At 46.3% G+C, this 19,789-nt stretch overlaps 1 protein-coding gene across 2 annotated transcripts in view; it reads left to right on the top strand.

Moving 5' to 3' along the window:
* PSIP1 (PC4 and SRSF1 interacting protein 1) overlaps positions 1 to 19,789 on the top strand; it is a 148,781-nt gene that overhangs the window by 32,449 nt on the left and 96,543 nt on the right. For both annotated transcript variants that reach the window (XM_077475125.1, XM_077475126.1), the window contains 2 exons: positions 9,876 to 9,952; positions 19,264 to 19,402. In XM_077475125.1, the coding sequence (XP_077331251.1) occupies positions 9,876 to 9,952; positions 19,264 to 19,402 (216 nt within the window). The remainder of the gene's footprint in view (positions 1 to 9,875; positions 9,953 to 19,263; positions 19,403 to 19,789) is intronic.

Below are 19,789 nucleotides of genomic sequence, written 5' to 3'. Positions count from 1 at the left end.
ACGTGGCAGGTGATGTGGCAAGTGGACAATCCACAACTTGTGGCAGGTGATGTGGCAAGTGACGTGGCAGGTGATGTGGACAATCCCCAACTTGTGGCAGGTGACGTGGCAAGTGGACAATCCACAACTTGTGGCAAGTGACGTGGCAGGTGATGTGGCAAGTGACGTGGCAAGTAGACAAACCACAACTTGTGGCAGGTGATGTGGCAAGTGACGTGGCAGGTGATGTGGCAAGTCACGTGGCAAGTGGACAATCCACAACTTGTGGCAGGTGATGTGGCTGGTGACATGGCAAGTGGACAATCCACAACTTGTGGCAGGTGATGTGGCTGGTGACGTGGCAAGTGGACAATCCACAGCTTGTGGCAGGTGGCATGGCAGATGACGTGGAAAGTGGACAATCCACATCTTGTGGCAAGTGACGTGGCAGGTGATGTGGCAAGTGACGTGGCAAGTGGACAATCCACAACTTGTGGCAGGTGATGTGGCAAGTGGACAATCCCCAACTTGTGGCAAGTGGACAATCCAAAACTTGTGGCAGGTGACATGGCAAGTGACGTGGCAGGTGATGTGGCAAGTCACGTGGCAAGTGGACAATCCACAACTTGTGGCAGGTGCCGTGGCAAGTGACACGCTAAATACAAGTACACTGCAGCTCTCACAGCTGCTGCTACTCACTCTGGTCTCACAAAATTGCTGAAATAGTTAATTTTTGAGCTGGGGAGGGTCTATGATGTTAGCTTAACTAAACGCTTCTAGACGCAAACGCGGTAAAACGCCGCTAAATCGCGTTTCTAAACGCCGGTTTCAACATGTGTCCAGCAGCGTTTGCATCTGCATCTCGTGTGCATGAAGCCTTAAAGTGGATGTAAACACAACATTTTTATTTGTTGATGTCATAAGAGTGTAAGATTTCCTATCATTTGAGCCCAGTCTTGCCACAAATAGTTAATCCAGCTCTGATCAGTCCTCTTATTTTTCAGTGAGAAATCTTGACAAACAAACTGTCAAATCCTCCCCTTTACTGTGAGTGACAGGTGATTTGCATATCTCGTGCACTAGCCTAAGAGACATGCATTTTTTTTTAAATTCCCTCCAACTCCTCCTGCTCTACCACGATTGTATGTTCTACACCTCAGCATAATTGGGCATGCTGAAGTCATGTGGTTACTTTCCTGTCTTTTCACTGGATGTTAGAGATCATAGCAGAAGTTCAGTGTAAGAAATACTAGGATAAAATGCATATTGACAAGGAGTGTAGAGGTGGGCGGGGAGTCTACTGACATCACGACTCCACCCACCGAGCTCCAGACAACAGACCCACCCACAGAATTTGCAGTTCGGTTCTCATAACAGACAGAGGGGAGACATTTGACAAGTAAATATACATGCAGGAGGCATTTATATCCTTATAACCCCTATGGCAGTAGTTTAGAAAGGATGATATTGGGTTTACATCCACTTTAATGACTAGGGTGCACTGACTTCAGCCAGAAGGGGTGGTTGTATCAGGTCCTTCAGAAGACCAATTTCTTGTCAAACTGAATTTAGAGTCCCAAAACTAAAGGGGCATCAGCCCATTAGAGTCTTAATCCCTAAACTGACTTATTTACTAAAATTTGACATACAATCAAGAAAATCTGTCATTGCTTCCCTCAGAAAAGGGGGAATTTCTTGCATCTGTAGACAAACAAGAGGCCTATCTACATATTACTATTTTCCTACCACATCAACATGTTGTTTTCTTTGCGACAAACTTTTCCAGTTTTGGCACGGCCATTTGGGCTTTCCTATGGAACCCCAAGTGTTTACAAAAGTGCTTGCCACATTCATGGCTCTGACAAAACCAGTGTGTTCATTTTACAGGTTACCTCGGAGGACCTCCTTATTAAAGGATTCCTCAGCCTGGACTTTGTCTACAAACCTCTAAAGGATTATCCAGTTCCTTCGAACCTTTTGGCTGGAAAATCGGCTTCCTAAATTGCGCACTTGCACACTGGGTACCTGGGTCTCATCTAGGACACAGTCCAAGTCAAAAAATCTTCCACCCTCAGGACAAGATTGGCTCCCTAAGGTCCAGTTCTCGTACTCTCAGGTCACAACACTCATCAATTTTGCTTTTACATGAAGGTATGGGCCTAATAGGGCTTTCCTTTTTGAGGCAGTTCCTCCCCTTTGACCCAGTTTCAGTCCAGGCCCCTTCAATCCACCATGCCTAAGATGTGGAATAAGCAAATCAAATACAGTTGTGCTCAAATTTGCATGCCCTGGTAGAAATGAAATTTTGGCATTGATATTGAAAATGACTGATTGTTCCAAAAAACCCTTATTTAACCACTTTCAGACCGGACTATTTTGCTGGCTTAAGACCAGACCACTTTTTGCAATTCGGCACTGAGACGCTTTAAATGACAATTGTGCAGTCGTGCAATGTGGCTCCTAAACAAAATTTACGTCCTCCCCCCACAAATAGAGCTTTCTTTTGGTGGTATTTTATTACCCTTGCGGTTTTTATTTTTTGCGTTATAAACAAAAATAGAGCGACAATTTTGAAAACACATTTTTTTTACTTTTTGATATAATAAATATCCCCCAAAATATATAAAAGTTTTTTTTTCCCTCAGTTTAGGCCATTCCATATTCTACATTTTTTGGTAAAAAAAAATCGCAATAAGACTCCTTTCACACTGGGGCATTTTTCAGGCGCTTTAGCGTTAAAAAAAAGCGCCTGTAAAGCGCTTGAAAGAAGCTGTAACTGCAATCCCAATGTAAAAGCCCGCGTGCTTTCACACTGAGATCCCTTTCACACTGGAGCGTTTTTCAGGCGCTTTAGCTTTAAAAAAAGCGCCTGAAAGAAGCCACAACTGCAATCCCAATGTAAAAGCTTAAGTGCTTTCACACCGAGGTGCTGTGCTTGCAGGGCGTCAAAAAAAGTCCTGCAAGCAGCTTCTTTGCAGCGCTTTTGGAGCAGTGAATACAACACTCCTAAAGCGCCCCTTCCCATTGAAATCAATGGGAAGTGCCTGTAAAATGCCTGAAAAGCGCTATTGGCAGCAGCGTTTTGTGGGCGCTTTAACCCTTTATTTGGTCACTAGCAGGGGTTAAAAGCGCCCCAATAACGCTTGAAAAACGCTGGTAAAGCGCTGCTAGTTTAAGCGGCGCTTTACGAGCGTTTTTCGGGTGCTGACGTGAAAGGGCTCTTAAAGCACTTGGGCTTTCACATTGGGACTGCAGATGAGGCTTCTTTCAAGTGCTTTACATGCGCTTTTTTTAACGCTAAAGCACCTGAAAAACGCCCCAGTGTGAAAGGGGTCTAAGCGATTCATTGGTTTGCGCAAAAGTTATAGCTTTTAAAAATAGGGGATAGTTTTATGGCATTTTTATAAAAACATTTTTTACTAGTAATGGCGACTATCAGCGATTTTTATTGTGACTGCGACTTTATGGCGGACACACTGGACATTTTTGACACATTTTTGGGACCATTGTAATTTTTACAGCAATCAGTGCGATACAAATGCACTGATTCCTGTGTAAATGACACTGGCAGTGAAGGAGTTAACCAGGAGGGGGCAGTGTAGGGGTTAAGTGTTCCTAGGGGCGTGTTACTGTGGGGGGCTGGGCTTTGTGTTGAAAATTGAGCTCTGCTCCAATCACATGGAGCAGAGATTAGTGTCACTTGTTGTTAGCCTCCCCGTGGGACGATCGCGGGTATCCCCGCAGCGATAGTCCGCGGGCCCCGCGACCGCACTCGCGGGGTCCCGACCGGCACGTAAGCACGCCGCCAGTGGTGTGCACGCGATGGCAAGGCGGCATATAGAAATAGACGTACCTGTACACCAATATGCCTGCCCGTGCCATTCCGCCGACGTACATTGACGTGTGCCGGTCGGGAACTGGTTAAAAACTTTCAGGTTTTAACCACTCCAGCTCCCGAAGGTTTACCCCCATTCTTGTTCAGACCATTTTTTGCGATATGGCACTACATTACTGACAGTTGCACAATCATGCAACGCTGTACCCAAATAAAATGTTTAATTTTTTTCCCACAAATGGCGCTTTCCTTTGGTATTTGGGCACCCCTGCGGTTATTTTTTTGCACTATAAACAAAAAAGACCAAATTTGAAACAAAACTATTTCACTTTCTGCTATAAAACATACTCAATAATAAAAAAAAAAAGTAAAAAATCAAATTTCTTCATCATATTAGGCCAATATGGGATTTTTTTTTTTTTTTTTTTATGTAATGGCAGCAATCGGCGACTTATTGCGGGACTGTGATATTGTGGCAGACAAGTCGGACACCTGACGCTTTTTGAGGACCAGTGACACCAATACAGTGATCTGCGCTAAAAAAAGGCAGGAAAGGGGTTAATGGGTGATCAAAGTGTTAAATGTATTCCCTGGAAGTGATTACTAATTGTGGGGGAGGTGCTTTGATTGGAGTGTAAAGATCTGTGTTCCTGCTTCGCAGGAGGATCAGTACATTCCCTTCACAGAACGGCGGCCTGCCTGGTTTACATAGACAGGCAACCATTCAGCCTGTCTCCTGAACGATCAGCGGGTCCCGTCAGACATTCTGCTGGACCCAATGATTGGCTCCCGCTGTGTCCAATTGCAGCGAGAGCGGTTCACTGGCAGCACGCGCTCCAGACCTGGAAGTGTCAGATCACGTACTAGGTACGTAATCTGACACGGAGCAGCCGCATTATATATGCTTGGGGTGGGCCCTAAGCGGTTATGTCCAAATTTCAGGGATCTCTTGATGCCAAACTAGGGCTGAAACAACTAATCAACATATTTGATGACAATAGTTGTCAAATATTTTCATTAACAATTTGGTCAGCCGATTAGTTGGCCTGCATAGAGAATGCATTAGGCCCCTTTCACATGGACGATCCGTTCAGGTCCGCCTGAATGGATGCTCCATAGAGGTCTATGGAGTGTCAGATATCAGCGGTGATAAGTCCACTGACATCCGACCCGCTCCGATCCGAAAAAGTGTGACTGAGGAAAAAGCTATTTTTCCATCCGTCATCGGATGACGACGGACACTGCGGTCCGTCGTCACCCGATCTCCCATAGCGGAGAGTGGCGTTGTGACAGGTTCGTCCCTGCGCAGTGTGCAGAGACAGACCTGTCATCTTCCTGCTCCGGCGATCCCGCTGAGCAAGCGGATATCCATGGGGCGGATCAGCACGGATCCACCCCGTGTGAAAGGACCCTTATTTGTTTATATATGTGAAAATACAGTGTAGCACACATACACCTCAGTACACCATTCATACGTGTTGGTATACACAGTGCAGCATGCATGCAGCTCAGTACGCCAGTCACACATGTCAGTAAATGCCTGAGAACTTGTGACTGTATGAGTAGCAATGGGACATAGTCCTGAGCAGGAGGAAGTGATGTAAAGTGGTTCTAAAGGCAGAAGTGGGGTTGTTTGTTTTTTGAGAATGAAACAAATATTTTCACAAAGTCAGCTGCCTCTGTTTGTTTTTATGACTGCAATTTGCATATACTACAGAATGTTATGAAGAATTATCAGATGAATTGCAAAGTCCCCCTTTGCCATGAACATGAACTTAATTCAATAAACATTTCCACTGTTTGAAGAAGGCTTCAGGGTGCCCAACAAAGTTTAGCAAGCCCCAGAGCCTTCTCCAGTTGATTCAGCTATGGGATCAGGGCACCACCAGTGCAGAGTTTGCTCAGGACAGGCAGCAGACAGGTGTGAGTACATTTGCACGCACAGTGAGGTGAAGACTTTTGGAGGCTGGCCTGGTGTCAAAAAGGGCAGCAAAGACGCTAGTCATCTCCAGGGACCGACTGATATTCTGCAAAAGGTACAGGGATTGGACTGGGGTAAAGTAATTTTCTCTGAATTCCTTTGTGTTCATTTGGGATATCCGGAAAATACTTTTGTCTGGAGAAGAAAGGGTGAGCGCTACCAACAGTAAAGCATCCCGAGACCATTTGTGTGTAGTTGCTTCTCAGCCAAGGGAGTGGGCTCACTCGCAATTTTCCCCAAGAACACAGGCATGAATAAAGAGTGGTTCAAAAAAGTCCTTTGAGAGCAACTTCTCCCAACCATCCAAGAACAGTATGGTGATGAACAATGCCTTTTCCAGCATGATGGAGCACCTTGCCATAAGCTAAAAGTGATAACTAATGCTGGATACACACTATACAATTTACTTTAGATTTACCAAAACTATATATGAGATCAAACTTTCCATTTGTATGTATTCAGGCAGGCCCTTACACTATATAGTTGAAGGTAAAGCTAAAGAAAATTGAACAAAAAAGTAGTGTATATCCAGCTTAAGGGTCCGTTCACACAGGGGCAACTCCGATCCGACTTCAGGTCGCCCCTAGTCGCCTCAGGTCGGACAACATTTAAAAAGCAATGTAAGTGAATGAGAGCCGTCTTAATGCACACTACTGAAGTCGCTCCGACTTCAGAAAAGGTTCCTGTACTACTTGAATCCGACTTGTAGGCGACCGGTACCCATTGATTTCAATGGAGGTCGCCTCCAAGTTGGATCTCTGTCTATACGGAGGCGACTCTGACAGAATTATCAGCTCTCAAGAGGGCACTCCACGCCAAATTTCTGAATAAAAATTTGGCGTGGGGTTCCCCCTTAGGTCTGGTATGAATATTGAGGGGAAACCCCTACGCCGAAAAAACGTCGTGGGGGTCCCCCCCCAGATCCATACCAGACCCTTATCCTAGCACGCTACCCGGCTGGCCAGGAAAGGGGGTGGGGACGAGCGTGCGGCCCCCCCCTTCTGAGCCGTACTAGCCCTCAACATGGGGGGAGCCTTGGGGAAGGGGGGCCGCGCGCCCCCCCCCCCCACCCTAAAGCACCTTGTCCCCATGTTGATGAGGACAAGGGCCTCTTCCAGACAACCCTGGCCGTTGGTTGTCGGGGTCTGCGGGCGGGGGGCTTATCGGAATCCGGGAGCCCCCTTTAATAAGGGGGCCCCCCACCCTATGTGAATGAGTATAGGGTACAACGTACCCCTACCCATTCACCTGTGAAAAAAAAATGTAAGAAAAAACACAACACAGGGTTAAAATAGTTTATTGCACAGCTCCGGCGGTCTTCCGTCTTCGGTGGTCTTCTCGCCGGACTCCTCCTCTATCTTCTGCTAGCTCTTTTGCTAGCGGAGGAGCCCGGCTTTCTTCTTCGTCGCCGCCCTCTTCTTCCGACTTTGGGGGTCTTGTCCCCCTCTTAGGTTCTTCTGCCGGGCCACCGCGCCTTCTTATAGCTCTTTTACAGGCGATGGCCCGGTCTTCTGTCGCTGCCGCCGCCTTCCGTTCTTCTTCTTCTCCTGGAGATGTTGACTCGATGCTCTCTCCGGCCGCAATGCCAGAGATGCGGTGCGCGGCGACTTATATAGGGACAAGGGGCGGGGTCGCCGATTGATGTCACATGGTGACCCCGCCCCTTACGATGTCACAGTCCCAGCATCCTCCGGGACTGTGACATCGTCTCACCACGTGACATCAACCGGCGACCCCGCCCCTTGTCCCTATATAAGTCACCGCGCACTGCGTCCTTGGCATTGCGGCCGGAGAGAGCGTCGAGTCAACATCTCCAGGAGAAGGGGGGGAAGAACAACAGAAGGCGGCGACAGAAGACCGGGCCACCGCCTGTAAAAGAGCTATAAGAAGGCGCGTGGCCCGGCAGAAGAACCGTGAACTCATTCACATAGGGTGGGGGGCCGGTATCCGGGGGCTCCCGGATTCCGATAAGCCCCTCGCCCGCAGACCCCGACAACCAATGGCCAGGGTTGTCGGGAAGAGGCCCTTGTCCTCATCAACTTGGGGACAAGGTGCTTTGGGGTGGGGGTGGCGCGCGCCTGGTACGGCTCAGGGGGGGGGGGCACACGCTCGTCCCCACCCCCTTTCCTGGCCGGCCGGGTAGCGCGATCGGATAAGGGTCTGGTATGGATCTGGGGGGGACCCCCCCATGCCGTTTTTCGGCGTAGGGGGTTCCCCTTAATATTCATACCAGACCTAAGGGCCTGGTATGCTCTCGGAGGGGGAACCCACGCCAATTTTTTTTCATAAATTTGGCGTGGAGTTCCCTCTTGAGAGCTCATTCTCTGATTGGCCGCGGCAAAAGTCGCCTGGCCTGGGGCGACTTAGTCGTGTTCAGGTCGTGTCCAAGTTGCCTCCAAAAGTCGTGTTGAAAGTCGTGTTGCCCCTGTGTGAACGGACCCTAAGTGTCTTGGGGAATTTTGGCCAGCAAACTCCCCAGACCTTAAGTCCATTGAGGACTTGTGGTCAATCCTCCAGGCGGATTAACAAAACAAAAAACACGCATAAATTCTGACAAACTTTAATTTTGTTAACTTGTTGCCATAATTTTTTAATTGTGCCATTCTGTTATGACCTGCAGTTAAATATGACTCCCATAAGAAATGTTTGAGTCTCCCATTGTGTTGCCTCATTGTGTTTGCCCAGCCAAAGATCTCTCAGGCATGGCATTGGGATGGTCATTCCTTCACAGAACTTGGAACGCAGTAACAGATGCAAGTCTTGCAGGCCAAGTTTACAACTTCCTGATTGTCCAGGGAGCATGGTCTTCCCAGGAGTTGAAACGTCCCATCAACATTCTGAGACTGATGACCATCAGATTGTGTCTACTCTATTGGATCGCCCTTCTGTAAGGTCTGCCAGTCTGGGTACAGTCACAGTGGCCTACGTAAATTCATCTAGAGGCCCCCAAAAGCTTATCATCCCTAAAAACTTGCATTCCAGTCCCTCAGCTGTCCACGGGGAGTCTGGCAGACTTTTAAGTCATCAACTCCCACACTTAGGAGAATAGTTTCTGCATCCCAGTAATTCAAAATCCAGTCTGAGGTGGGGAAAACCAGGTGTGGACATTCTGGCCTCCAGGTTCAACAAACTAAACAGTTCAGGGCCTAGACCAAGGAATTCTCTAGCCTTTGTAGTAGATATTTTGGTGACTTCTTAAACTGATTCCAACTGGCCTATGCCTTTCCTCCCTCAGTTTCTGTGCAAGATAGAGGGCAGGGTCTGTGATAATCATCATACCAAATTAGCCCAGAAGCACATGGTACACAAACTGTTGTAATATTATTCACTTTGTAAGCTAAGACTGTTACTGTACTTGTTTGTTCAAATGATTTTATTGGTACAGAAAGAATAAGGGGAAAAAAATGTACTTGTTTAGCATTTATAGCTGCATTGTAAATGAATTCTTGGGTAATATTGGGTATTCCAAATTAAACTTAATCAGCTGGTAATAAACTGTATTTTCTGTGATTTGGAAAGGGGCTATAAATTAACTCTTATGCTGAAAAGACTAAAACAGTATCTTGTCTCAATTATATTATTATTTTTCACTGGAAAGACACGACTTAATGAAACGAGTGTGCCATGATGGTCTCACCTTGTTTGTCTTTTATGTAAACCAAGCAAGCCTATTTCTCGTCAGTTCAAACATATTTTTTTTTTTTAGCCTGGGTTAACACTGTGTGGTGCGGTACACAGCATGTAATTCGCACAGGAATTGCAATGCATTCATTTTTGTATGGCTCAAATCGCACGACATCCGCGCCAAAATGGTGCAAGACTTTTTTATTTTTATTTTTCATTCTGACAATGAGCTGTTTTGGGGTGTCATTAATTTAACACGTACACCCACAACAGATTGTGTGAAATGCTGTACGATTTCAATGCGTTGAAGGAAATGCACAGGATTCGCTGTTTCCCGTATCACATCACATCAATGTGAACCTAGGCTGACAGTGGGATTGTACTTTTTGATGTAAATATTAACTTTTTTTTTATTTTTCGTGAAGGCTTACGTTTTTTTTAAATTTTCATTTACAGGTTGATGAACTTCCTGATGGGGCAGTTAAGTCTCCGTCAAATAAAATGCCCATTTTCTTTTTTGGGACTCATGAAACGTAAGTTTTCTGTGTTGTACTTTTATAACTGCTGAGAAGGAAAAAAAACATTTTTATAAGTAATGGTTTATCGTCAGGCTTACTTTTTTTATTTTATTTTTTTTTTTTTATTGTATTTCCCTTTTGGTAGGATGTGATGTTTTGTTTTGGGGATTAAAAGTATCAGATACAGGCCAACTTTTTATTAACGACTTGCTGTCCTTGCGTTATATGTATATGGTCTCAGAATCAAGTGGTTATGCCAGGATCATAGTTGCGGGGGGGGGGGCCAGGCAGGGTTTTTACCCTTGAGATAAAGTCTCATGTGAGAATTAAGTTTTTTCGGGATGTGGGCTTTTATTAAGCACCCCTATGCTCGCAAGCACATGGGTATTTCACACTTATGTAAGCAGTGATAGCACCACATGTTAAAGCGTTGCCTGTGGATAATTGTAGGTACGGTAGATTGCCACCATTGGTATCTGTTTACTTGAAGCAACATCTTTTATATTTTACCAAACAATTGTTTTTTGTGTGCACTAAATATTCTCCCCCTTCTGAAAATTTAAACGTGGGTGGAACAATTTTTAATAGAAAAACCTGTTCCCTGGTCTTTGGCGCTGAACGGTATAAATTTTTGGCAGACTTTGTGGGGAAAGTCTCTGCTCTCAGAGGCCAAGGGAGCACAAGCGTTTTCAAATCAAAATGGGAGGCGGTAGAAAATGAATTGGAAAGTGAATCCTTGGAGTCGAAGAACTCCTGGGAGGAAGGACAGTTCCCCTCAATCACTCCCAAGCTGAAAAAAAAAAGTGTGCCTCTTGTTTAAAGTACAGTAGTACCTTGAATTACGAGCATAATCAGTTAATTATCAGATTCCACAGAGTCCTGGTGTATGCAGTACTGTATGTGGCCAGAGGTGCGGGCGTGCCGGTGTATACAGTACCACAGGTGCCGTGGATGCTCCGGAATGGAGTGTCCCAGGCGCCCCATGCCTCAAGCTAAATGCGGTACCGCACACCTCAGCAGCTTGAATCCCGCTTGTCTTGCGAGACGAGGCTCGCAAGTGGAGTCAGAATTATTATTATTTTTTTTTTAAATGGCTCGTATTGCTAAACGCTCGTAAACCGCGTTATTCGCAATTAGGGATGAACCAAGCACACTCCTGTTCGGTTCGCAGCAGATCATTTGTACAGGCTAAAAATTTGACAGAACACACGAACATCACTAAAGTCTTTGGGACACGAACATGAATAATCAAAAGTGTTAACTTGCACATAAGCCTTTAAAATTATCATAAATAGTGTTTGGGGACCTGGGTCCTGCCCCAGAGGACATGTATTAATGCAACAAATATTTTTTCTTCTTAAAGTGAAACAATAAAAATGAAAGATTCCTTTAAATATCGTGCCTGTGGGGTGTCTATAGATAGTATTTCTCTCCCCCCCCCGTGTGAATTGGTAACTGGGTACAAATGTACCCCTACCATTGCACAAAAAGCATCAAAATGTTAAGAAGAAAAAAAAGACAAGAGACTGCTTGGGACAAGTCCTTTCTTAAAAATGTCCCACCAAGTTAGTTCACGCCATCCGATGAACCGATAAAAAAAAAATGCCTTTGCTGTAACAGCTCTTATATAACTGAAGGTGAGGCCACCTGGTGATGTACCCAGAGTATATCTCTTCTGTCTGTTCTCCCTAACCATCTAGTTGGTTATTTATATTTACCACTGCATGGAATACATTGCTTTTTCAGTTATTTTTTTTTTTTTTTATAAACATATTAACTATATTTTAACCAAAGGTTAATATCCGACATTAATCAAAAAAATCTATCAACTAATTATGAAAATAATCATTCGTTGCAGCTCTACCTACAACCCTGGATTGATCCTGATGCATTTGTCCAAAACTCCACAAATTTGAACTCCTCTCAGTAACCTTGCACTACTGCAAAGATTGGTAAACTCCTTGCATCAAAATCCTCTCCTGTCTCCCATTTCTGTAAAAATACACAGGATCCTCTGGCTGAGATGTTGGTCTGCAGAGACAGTTTGCAGAAAGTTTCTGTTGGAGAGTCACCAGATGCCTTTTTATTAACCACTTACCCTCCAGGAGATTTTAGCCCCCTCATGGCAAGGCCATTTTTTGCTATTTAATACTGCGCTAATTTAACTGACAATTGCACGGGCATGCAACACTGAACATAAACAAAACTTTATATAAATTTTTTTTTTTTTTCCCCCACAATGGGCTTTTTATTTTTATTTTTTTTGTGGAATTTGATCACCAGGGGGCTTTTAATTTTTTAATATAAACAGACAATTTTGGGAAAAAACTATTTTGCTTTTTTCCGTGAATCACTGAGCCAATCAGTGTGTGGCAGCAGTCAATCATTGGCCGAGACCTGCTGATCAGCTTGTGCTGTAACGAATCACAGCACAGCTGACTGGCAGATCAAGTACTAGGTATGTGATCCAGCACAGACCGTATTAGTAGGTTAGGCGGTCAGCAAGCGTTTAACCACTTTAGGACCGCCGCATGTAATTATAAGTCGGCAGAATGGCATGTATGGGCACAAGCACGTACCCGTACGTGCCTGCCTTCCAGCGGGTGTGGGGTCTGATCGGACCCCCTCCCGTTGGCTGCGGCGGTCCGTTTCACTTCAGGAGCGATCCGGGGTGAGGGGATGGCCGTTGGTTTCTGGCCATCCCCTCTCGATCGCTCCTGGCGAATGAGAAGCTTCCCCTGCCTGTGTAGTGTAAACACAGGCAGGAGGAAGTGATGTCACTCTCCTCGGGGTGGTCTTTTTGACTGGACCGCGAGGAGAGGACATAGTAAGTGTGCACCAATCACACTGACACGTAGGTACACATAGGCACACAAATCTTCTTCTTCTTTTTTTTTTTTTCAGAATTTTCAGTCTTTTTTCCTTTTTTTATATCGTAAAAAATAAAAATCGCAGAGGAAATCAAATACCATCAAAAGAAAGCTCTATTTGTGGGAAGAAAAGGACGCAAATTTCGTTTGGGTACAACATTGCATGACCGCACAATTACCAGTTAAAGCAGTGCAGTGTGACATTGTAAAAAGACCTCTGGTCCTTAGGCTGACAATTGTTCCGGGGCTTAAGTGGTTAAGGACCAACCGCTGCGGTTGTACTCTTCTAGGCAATTTGCCGTGCTTATACGTAGGCTGCTTTTAAGACCACTAGGGGGTGCGCTCCCTCGGCACAACGCTGGGGCTGATGCATGCGGCTGTGATGTCCGCCGGCCACCCGTGATCGCTCCTGAGAGAGCAAACGGGGATCTGTCAATGTAAACGGACAGATCTCTGTTCTGTCAGGCAGGAGAAACAGAAAACACTTAACCCTTGATCGCCCCATAGTGTTAACCCCTTCCCCGCCAGTGACGTACAGTAATCGTTGGCTATTTTTAGCTCTGATCGTTGCATAAATGTCACTTGTCCCAAAAGTCAAGTGTGTGATCTGTCCACCGTAATTTCGCAGTCAAACGCTGATCACCGCCATTACTGGTTATAATGAAAATGGCATAAATCTATCCTCTATTTTGTAGATGCTATAACATTTGTGCAAACCAATATACGCTTTTTGATATTTCTGACATTTTAAAAAAAGAATAAAAAATGTAGACAACATATTGGTATTATGTCTAAGAATATGGATAAAATGTGTTTTTACATTTGTTTTATTTTTTATTTTGGGGATGTATGTATGTATGTATTTTTTTTCCCGAAACTGTCGGTCTTTGTTTTATAGCACAAAAAACAAACAGGTGATTAAATACCACCAAAAGATTTGTGGGGGGAAAAATTACATAAATTAGTACAACGTTGCACGACAGCGCAATTGTCAGTTAAAACAACGCAGTGCCGTATCGCTAAAAATGGCCTGGTCATTAAGGGGGCAAATCCTTTCGGTCCTTGAGTGGTTAACCACTTTACAACTGGCACACGACGATGTACGTCCATTTTTTGAAGAGGGCTATCTCAGTAACGGCAGCAGCTGCTGCCACAACTGAGAGATCCATCTCTTCAGTCGCTGGTCGTGTGTATGATAATGGTGGTCTCTGCGGCGGGTTTGCCACGAGATCACCATTATCGGTGGCGGGAGAGGTGCCACTCCTGCTTTCCCGGGCCCTCTGCCACTTACCGGAGCTGTCGGTAGTGGCGGAGGCGATCGGGTCCTTTCCTATGCTGGGTATGGAAGCGAGTGAGGCTAAGATGGGCCTCCACTCGTCTCTATACCATATCAGGGCAGAAGCGACGTCAAAACGTTACTTCCACCCATACCTCTTTAAAGGAACTTTTTTTTCAATTTTATTTTTTCAAATTACTTTTTTTTTATTGCATTTAAGTCCAAATATGAGATCTGAGGACTTTTTGTCCCCAGATCTCATATTTAAGAGGACCTGTCAGGCTTTTTTCTTTTACAAGGGATGTTTACATTCCTTGTAATACCGGTAGGAATAAAAAGTGATCCCTCCTCCTCCTCCTCCTCCTCCTCCTCCTCCTCCTCCTTTTTAACAGTGTAAAAATAAAATCAAGTAAAATAAGAAAAAAAAATGTTGTTATAATTCACCGACCGACACAGCTCCTCTCTGTAACTAAATGGGTTGTATAGCCTGCCATTAGAAACTAGGCAAAATTGTTACACAATACACAGAACTTTAATCCCGCCCCAGGGGGGCGGGCCCCGTGCTATCAGCCCTTTCCTAGCACTCCTAGCAACTTCAGTAGGTCAACAAGCAGTATAATGTAGAAAAAAGGAGGGGTGGGTGCTGTGTCGGTCGGTGAATTACAGAGAAAGTGTATCAACCCTTCCCACTGCTCCTAGCAGCTTCAGTTTTTATTTTGCCTAGCAAGGAGAATGACCTAGGAAACCCTGCGGACCTCTCGGTCCATACTTTTGCTGCAGGTTTGCTGCTTTTTGCGCAAGATAGAAGATCTCAGGATCTTTCATCAACTGCCGGCTGGGTGATAGGCTGGTTAATGATATCCTTGTAGTCTCCCCAGTCCGGCCATCGAGCGTGAGCTGGCCACAGCTAAGGCTCGGCAGGCCACGACATGCCTCAGCTCCCGAGGTGATCGGTGAGCTTCAATGCTCCGGGGTATACATATGACCGGGCTACTGATGTCTGGATCACAGTATACCGAGGCCAGCAGCCCCCCTGTAACTGCGCTGGAGTGGGTCTGTGATGGAATGTCTCCCAGCACTTCAGGACTGGTAAGTACGGCTCTCCCTGCTTCGGTGGGGTGAGGCAGCATGTGGCAGGAAAGGTGCACGTAAGAGTCCCCTGCCCCCCCCCCCGCCCAATCCTCTGGGGAGAGTTCTGATGCAGACTTGGGCCCTGCTGCGGCTTGAGACCCCTGCTCTGACCTATCAGACGTGGCTGACCAGGACCGTTCAGACAGTGAGGATGATTCCCCATCCGGGTCCGGGCGCGACAAGGCGCTTGTTAAAGCACTTATCACAGCTGTGCGTGCTACCCTGAAGATTCAGGAGCCAGCGGATTCCTCTGCTGATGTACCGGTCCCTTTTGGGTCCCACAAGCCAGCACGTTCACCTAAGGTGTTCCCGTATTTGACTTATTTTGACAAATTCATCTACAGGGAATGGGGTCGCCCGCAACGGACCTTTTCGGTCCCCAAAAATGTGTCGTGCGTTACCCCTTTGAGGAAAGCCTTCTCAATTAGTGGTCGGCTCCTCCGGTCGTGGACCCCCCCAGTATCTAGGTTAAATAAAGTAACCACGATCCCGGTTGAGGGGACTCCTGCATTCAAGGATCCCACGGACAAGAAGGCCGAAGCAGTGGCTCGTTCCTTGTTTACGGTTGTGGGGTCAGCCGTGCGACCTGTACTGGCATCCGCACTGGTGTCGTAGACACTGACGGAGTGGGCAAAACTTTTGCACCGCGAATTGGGAGCGCAGAATGCCTCCCCTGTCTGCGTGGAACTAGCAGACCAACTAGTGCATGGCCTTAAGTACATTTGTGACGCGGCCCTGGATACTCTCCCTGCTATCCAGGGCTTCAGTGTCAGCCGTGGTGCTGAGGCGCCTCATTTGGCTGAAATGCTGGTCTGCTGACCAGGCATCCAGGAAAGCCCTGATGGATCTTCCCCCCCTTTAGAGCCTCGTTGGATGACATTATTAAAAATGCCACGGGTGGTAAGAGTACACTACTCCCACAGGCCAGGAAGGCTAAGGAATCACGCCGCAGGCAAGGGCCCTCCTTTTCCGTTCACAAGCAGCTTTTTCGTCTGCCGGTGCTTTGGCAAACGCCCCCAGCCCAACAGGATGCCCAAGAATTAAGGGGTACGTCCAATATTGGACCTAAAAGCCCTAAATCACTTTGTAAAAGTGCAGAGGTTCAGAATGGAATCGGTTCGCTCAGTAGTCACTGCACTCCATCAAGGGGACTTCCTGGCGTCCTTGGACATTCAGGATGCCTACCTGCACATACCCATATGCCTTTGGCATCAAAAGTTTCTGCGTTTGGCAGTCGGAAGCCCACTACCAGTTTGTGGCTCTTCCTTTTGGCCTGGCATCAGCCCCCCGAGTCTTTACCAAAGTACTGGCTCCAGTATTGGCATTAAGACAACACGGGATCACGATTGTGGGTTACCTAGACAATCTCCACCTGACAGCTTCTTCTGCCTCAGAATTAGAGGAGGGGGTGGCGATCACCTCGCAGTCCCTGCAAGAATTTGGGTGGCTGTTGAACCTAAAGAAGTCAGTGGTTATACCAACTCAGCGTCTGGAGTACCTGGGGTTGCTGTTGGACTCCAGGGAAGCCAATGGTTTTTCTCCCCTCAGACAAATTGCTGACTCTCAGATCTGCGGCCAAACTACTGATGAACCGCAAGTGGTCATCGCTCCGCTTTTGCATGTGGATGCTGGGGCTCATGGTAGCCTCCTTCAAGGCGGTACCTTATGCCCAGTTCCACACCAGAGTCCTGCAGAAGGAGATCTTGACAAAATGGGACAAATCTCCATTGTCCCTGTGAGCCAGCCAGTCAGGGACTCCCTGATCTGGTGGTTGAGGTCCCCGGTGATTCAGGCCGGAAAATCGTTCCTTCCTCTGAAATGGATGGTGTTCACTACGGACGCCAGTCTGTCTGGCTGGGGTGGAGTGATGGGGATTCAGTGGGCTCAGGGCCTCTGGTCGACGGAGGAATCAAAGTTGCCGATCAATCTGCTCGAATTTAGAGCGATCGATCAGGCTGTGCCTCCACACGTGGTCGACGTGTCTTCAAGGGCGTCCGACCAGGATACAGTCAGACAACGCCATGGCTGTGGCGTACATATATCACCAAGGAGGAACAAGAAGCTCAGCCGCTGCTCGGGAGGTTGCTCACATACTTCGGTGGGCAGAGTGACATGTTTCGGCCATTTACATCCCGGGGGTGGAAAATTGGCAGGTGGACTGAGTCGACAGATGCTGGACCCAGGAGAATGGGCATTGCATCCGGAGATATTCAGGCTGCTGTGCCTGAAATGGGGCACACCAGATGTGGATCTATTGGCCTTCCGGCTCAATCGGAAGGTGCCGAGATTCGTGTCCAGGACAAGAGATCTGTGGGCAGACGCGTCAGATGCGCTAGTGGCTCCGTGGGATCAGTACTAGCTGATCTACGCCTTTCCTCTGCTAAAACTTTTGCCACGTCTGCTTCGCAGGGTGTAAGCCGAGGGGATTCTACTAATCCTGATTGCCCCAGATTGGCCTCGGGGCCTGGTGGCAGACGCTCCCTGGTGACTGCCGTTGAGAGAGGACCTCATATCTCAAGGTCCAATCCTTCACCCTGCTTTTACCATCGCTGGCTTTAGCGGCCTGGCTATTGAAAGCCAGGTATTGAGGAACCAGGGTCTGTCAGGCTCGGTGATTCCAACTATGCCAAGGGTGCGGAAATCTTCTTCCAGGAAGATATACCATCGTACTTGGAAGGCCTATATCTCCATGTGTGAGGAGAAAGGGTGGCATCCGAGCTCAAGGTGTAGGCCAGAGGTTGGCGTTGAACACCATCAAGGGGCAGATTTCAGCTCTGGCTGTTCTTCTCCTTCTCCTTCTCCTTCTTCTCCTTCTCCTCCTTCTCCTTCTCCTCCTCCTTCTCCTTCTCCTTCTCCTTCTCCTTCTCCTTCTTCTCCTTCTCCTTCTCCTTCTCCTTCTCCTTCTCCTTCTCCTTCTCCTTCTCCTTCTCCTTCTCCTCCTCCGGGGTCTCACTCATTAGTGTTTTTTGCAGGGGGTGCGACATGTAGTCCCTCCTCCGGTGCGTCCTCCGTTGCCTCCGTGGGATTTGAACCTGGTGAATATCAGCTGCAGGTAGACCACAGGCAATTTGAGTGACTAGTTCTTTTGAATCGGAGAAGGAAGCAAATTAGTGGGGTTTACTAATGCATAAGACCTGAAATAATATCCAAGGTCATTACTTCTAGTGAGTGAGTAATTATACTCGGGTGGTGGTAAAGATGTGATCGGTAATAGCACGCTTATTTGCGGACACCTATGTCCAATTTAGGAGTCTCTTCACTGAATTTTTCACTGTATGGGTTTCATAAATTGTGTGAAGGATTTATTAGCAGTGTACAGTGTTTGTGACAGTTTTTGTTTTATATTACCGTACTGCCTGGAATTTTTTGTGGCATTATAAAAAGTAGAGCACCTCTTGATAAGCTACGTTTGTTCCACATTTTATAGTGCATTTAAAATAGTGCAGGTTCTATTTTTTTAGTTTTATTATTTTGCTCTCCTGACTACAGGCAGCAGTGCTGACACATTACACAGACATGGTCACTAACTGGAACCTGCACTGAGCAATGCTATGTGGCTGTTGCTGATGTGAGTGCATGTCAGTAGGAAGTGGCTGCATGAAGCAGTTAGATGTAACAATGGATGAAAAACGCAAAAAAAAAAAAATTTTTTTTATGTCGTTTTTAGCAAACTTCAGTGAGGATTTATATCTACTTTAACTCTTTTAGGCATTGTATTAGAGGTTAAGTGTTTATATATGTGTGCAAGTAGGTACACACTCTTGTGTGGAAAGTTAATGCAAAGAACAGTAACATACTGCAACCTATTACTGTGGTCATGGCACAATTTTTCTGATCGGTAACCGTTGGGCACTGAACTTTTTCTTAAATGTTACTCAAACTACATTCTTGCCATGGGTTGAACAGAGAATTGCTCTAATAAATTATTGGTTAACTAATGACTGAAAGTTTGTCAGTTGATTGGTAGTCCACTCACTAAAGAAAAAATGGTGTTATGCTTGTTAATGTGAGCTGCAAATTAAAAAAAATTGTTTCTTTTAATTTTGAAGAGCCTTTTTGGGACCAAAGGACATATTCCCATATGAAGAAAATAAGGAGAAGTATGGCAAACCCAACAAACGAAAGGGATTTAATGAAGGTTTATGGGAGATAGATAACAATCCCAAAGTTAAATTCTCAACTCCTCAGGTATGTGAAAGTTGGGCGTGAGCATTTTTAGTGTAGTTTACGTGGTAATTTTTTACATTTTTTCCTTAAAAAAAAATTCCTCTTTAAAGCCAAGTTCCGCCGAAAAAAGTCAGCAGCTGCTGCAAATACTGCAGCGGCTGACTTTTAATATTGGGACACTTACCTGTCCAGGGCGCCTGCAATGTCCTCACACAAAGTCTCTGTCCCTTGGCTCCCGGGTGCAGGTGCTGTCATCTTTGTTAAGGGAATCGGGAAGTTAAGCCTTGCGGCTTCACAGCCTGGTTCCCTACTGTGCATGTGTGAGTCGCACTATGCTTCCGCGCTGGTCCCCGCTGTCTTCTGGGACCTCTGTCTCCCAGAAGACAGCGGGTGGGGTGGAGGAGGGGC

The sequence above is a fragment of the Lithobates pipiens genome, unplaced genomic scaffold, assembly GCF_037356315.1.
Source record: "Lithobates pipiens isolate NorthernLeopardFrog02 unplaced genomic scaffold, aLitPip1_a1.2 Scaffold_13, whole genome shotgun sequence".
Taxonomy (NCBI): Eukaryota; Metazoa; Chordata; class Amphibia; order Anura; family Ranidae; genus Lithobates; species Lithobates pipiens.
Note: the sequence above shows the minus strand (reverse complement) of the source record. Positions and strands in the feature narration are given on the sequence as shown.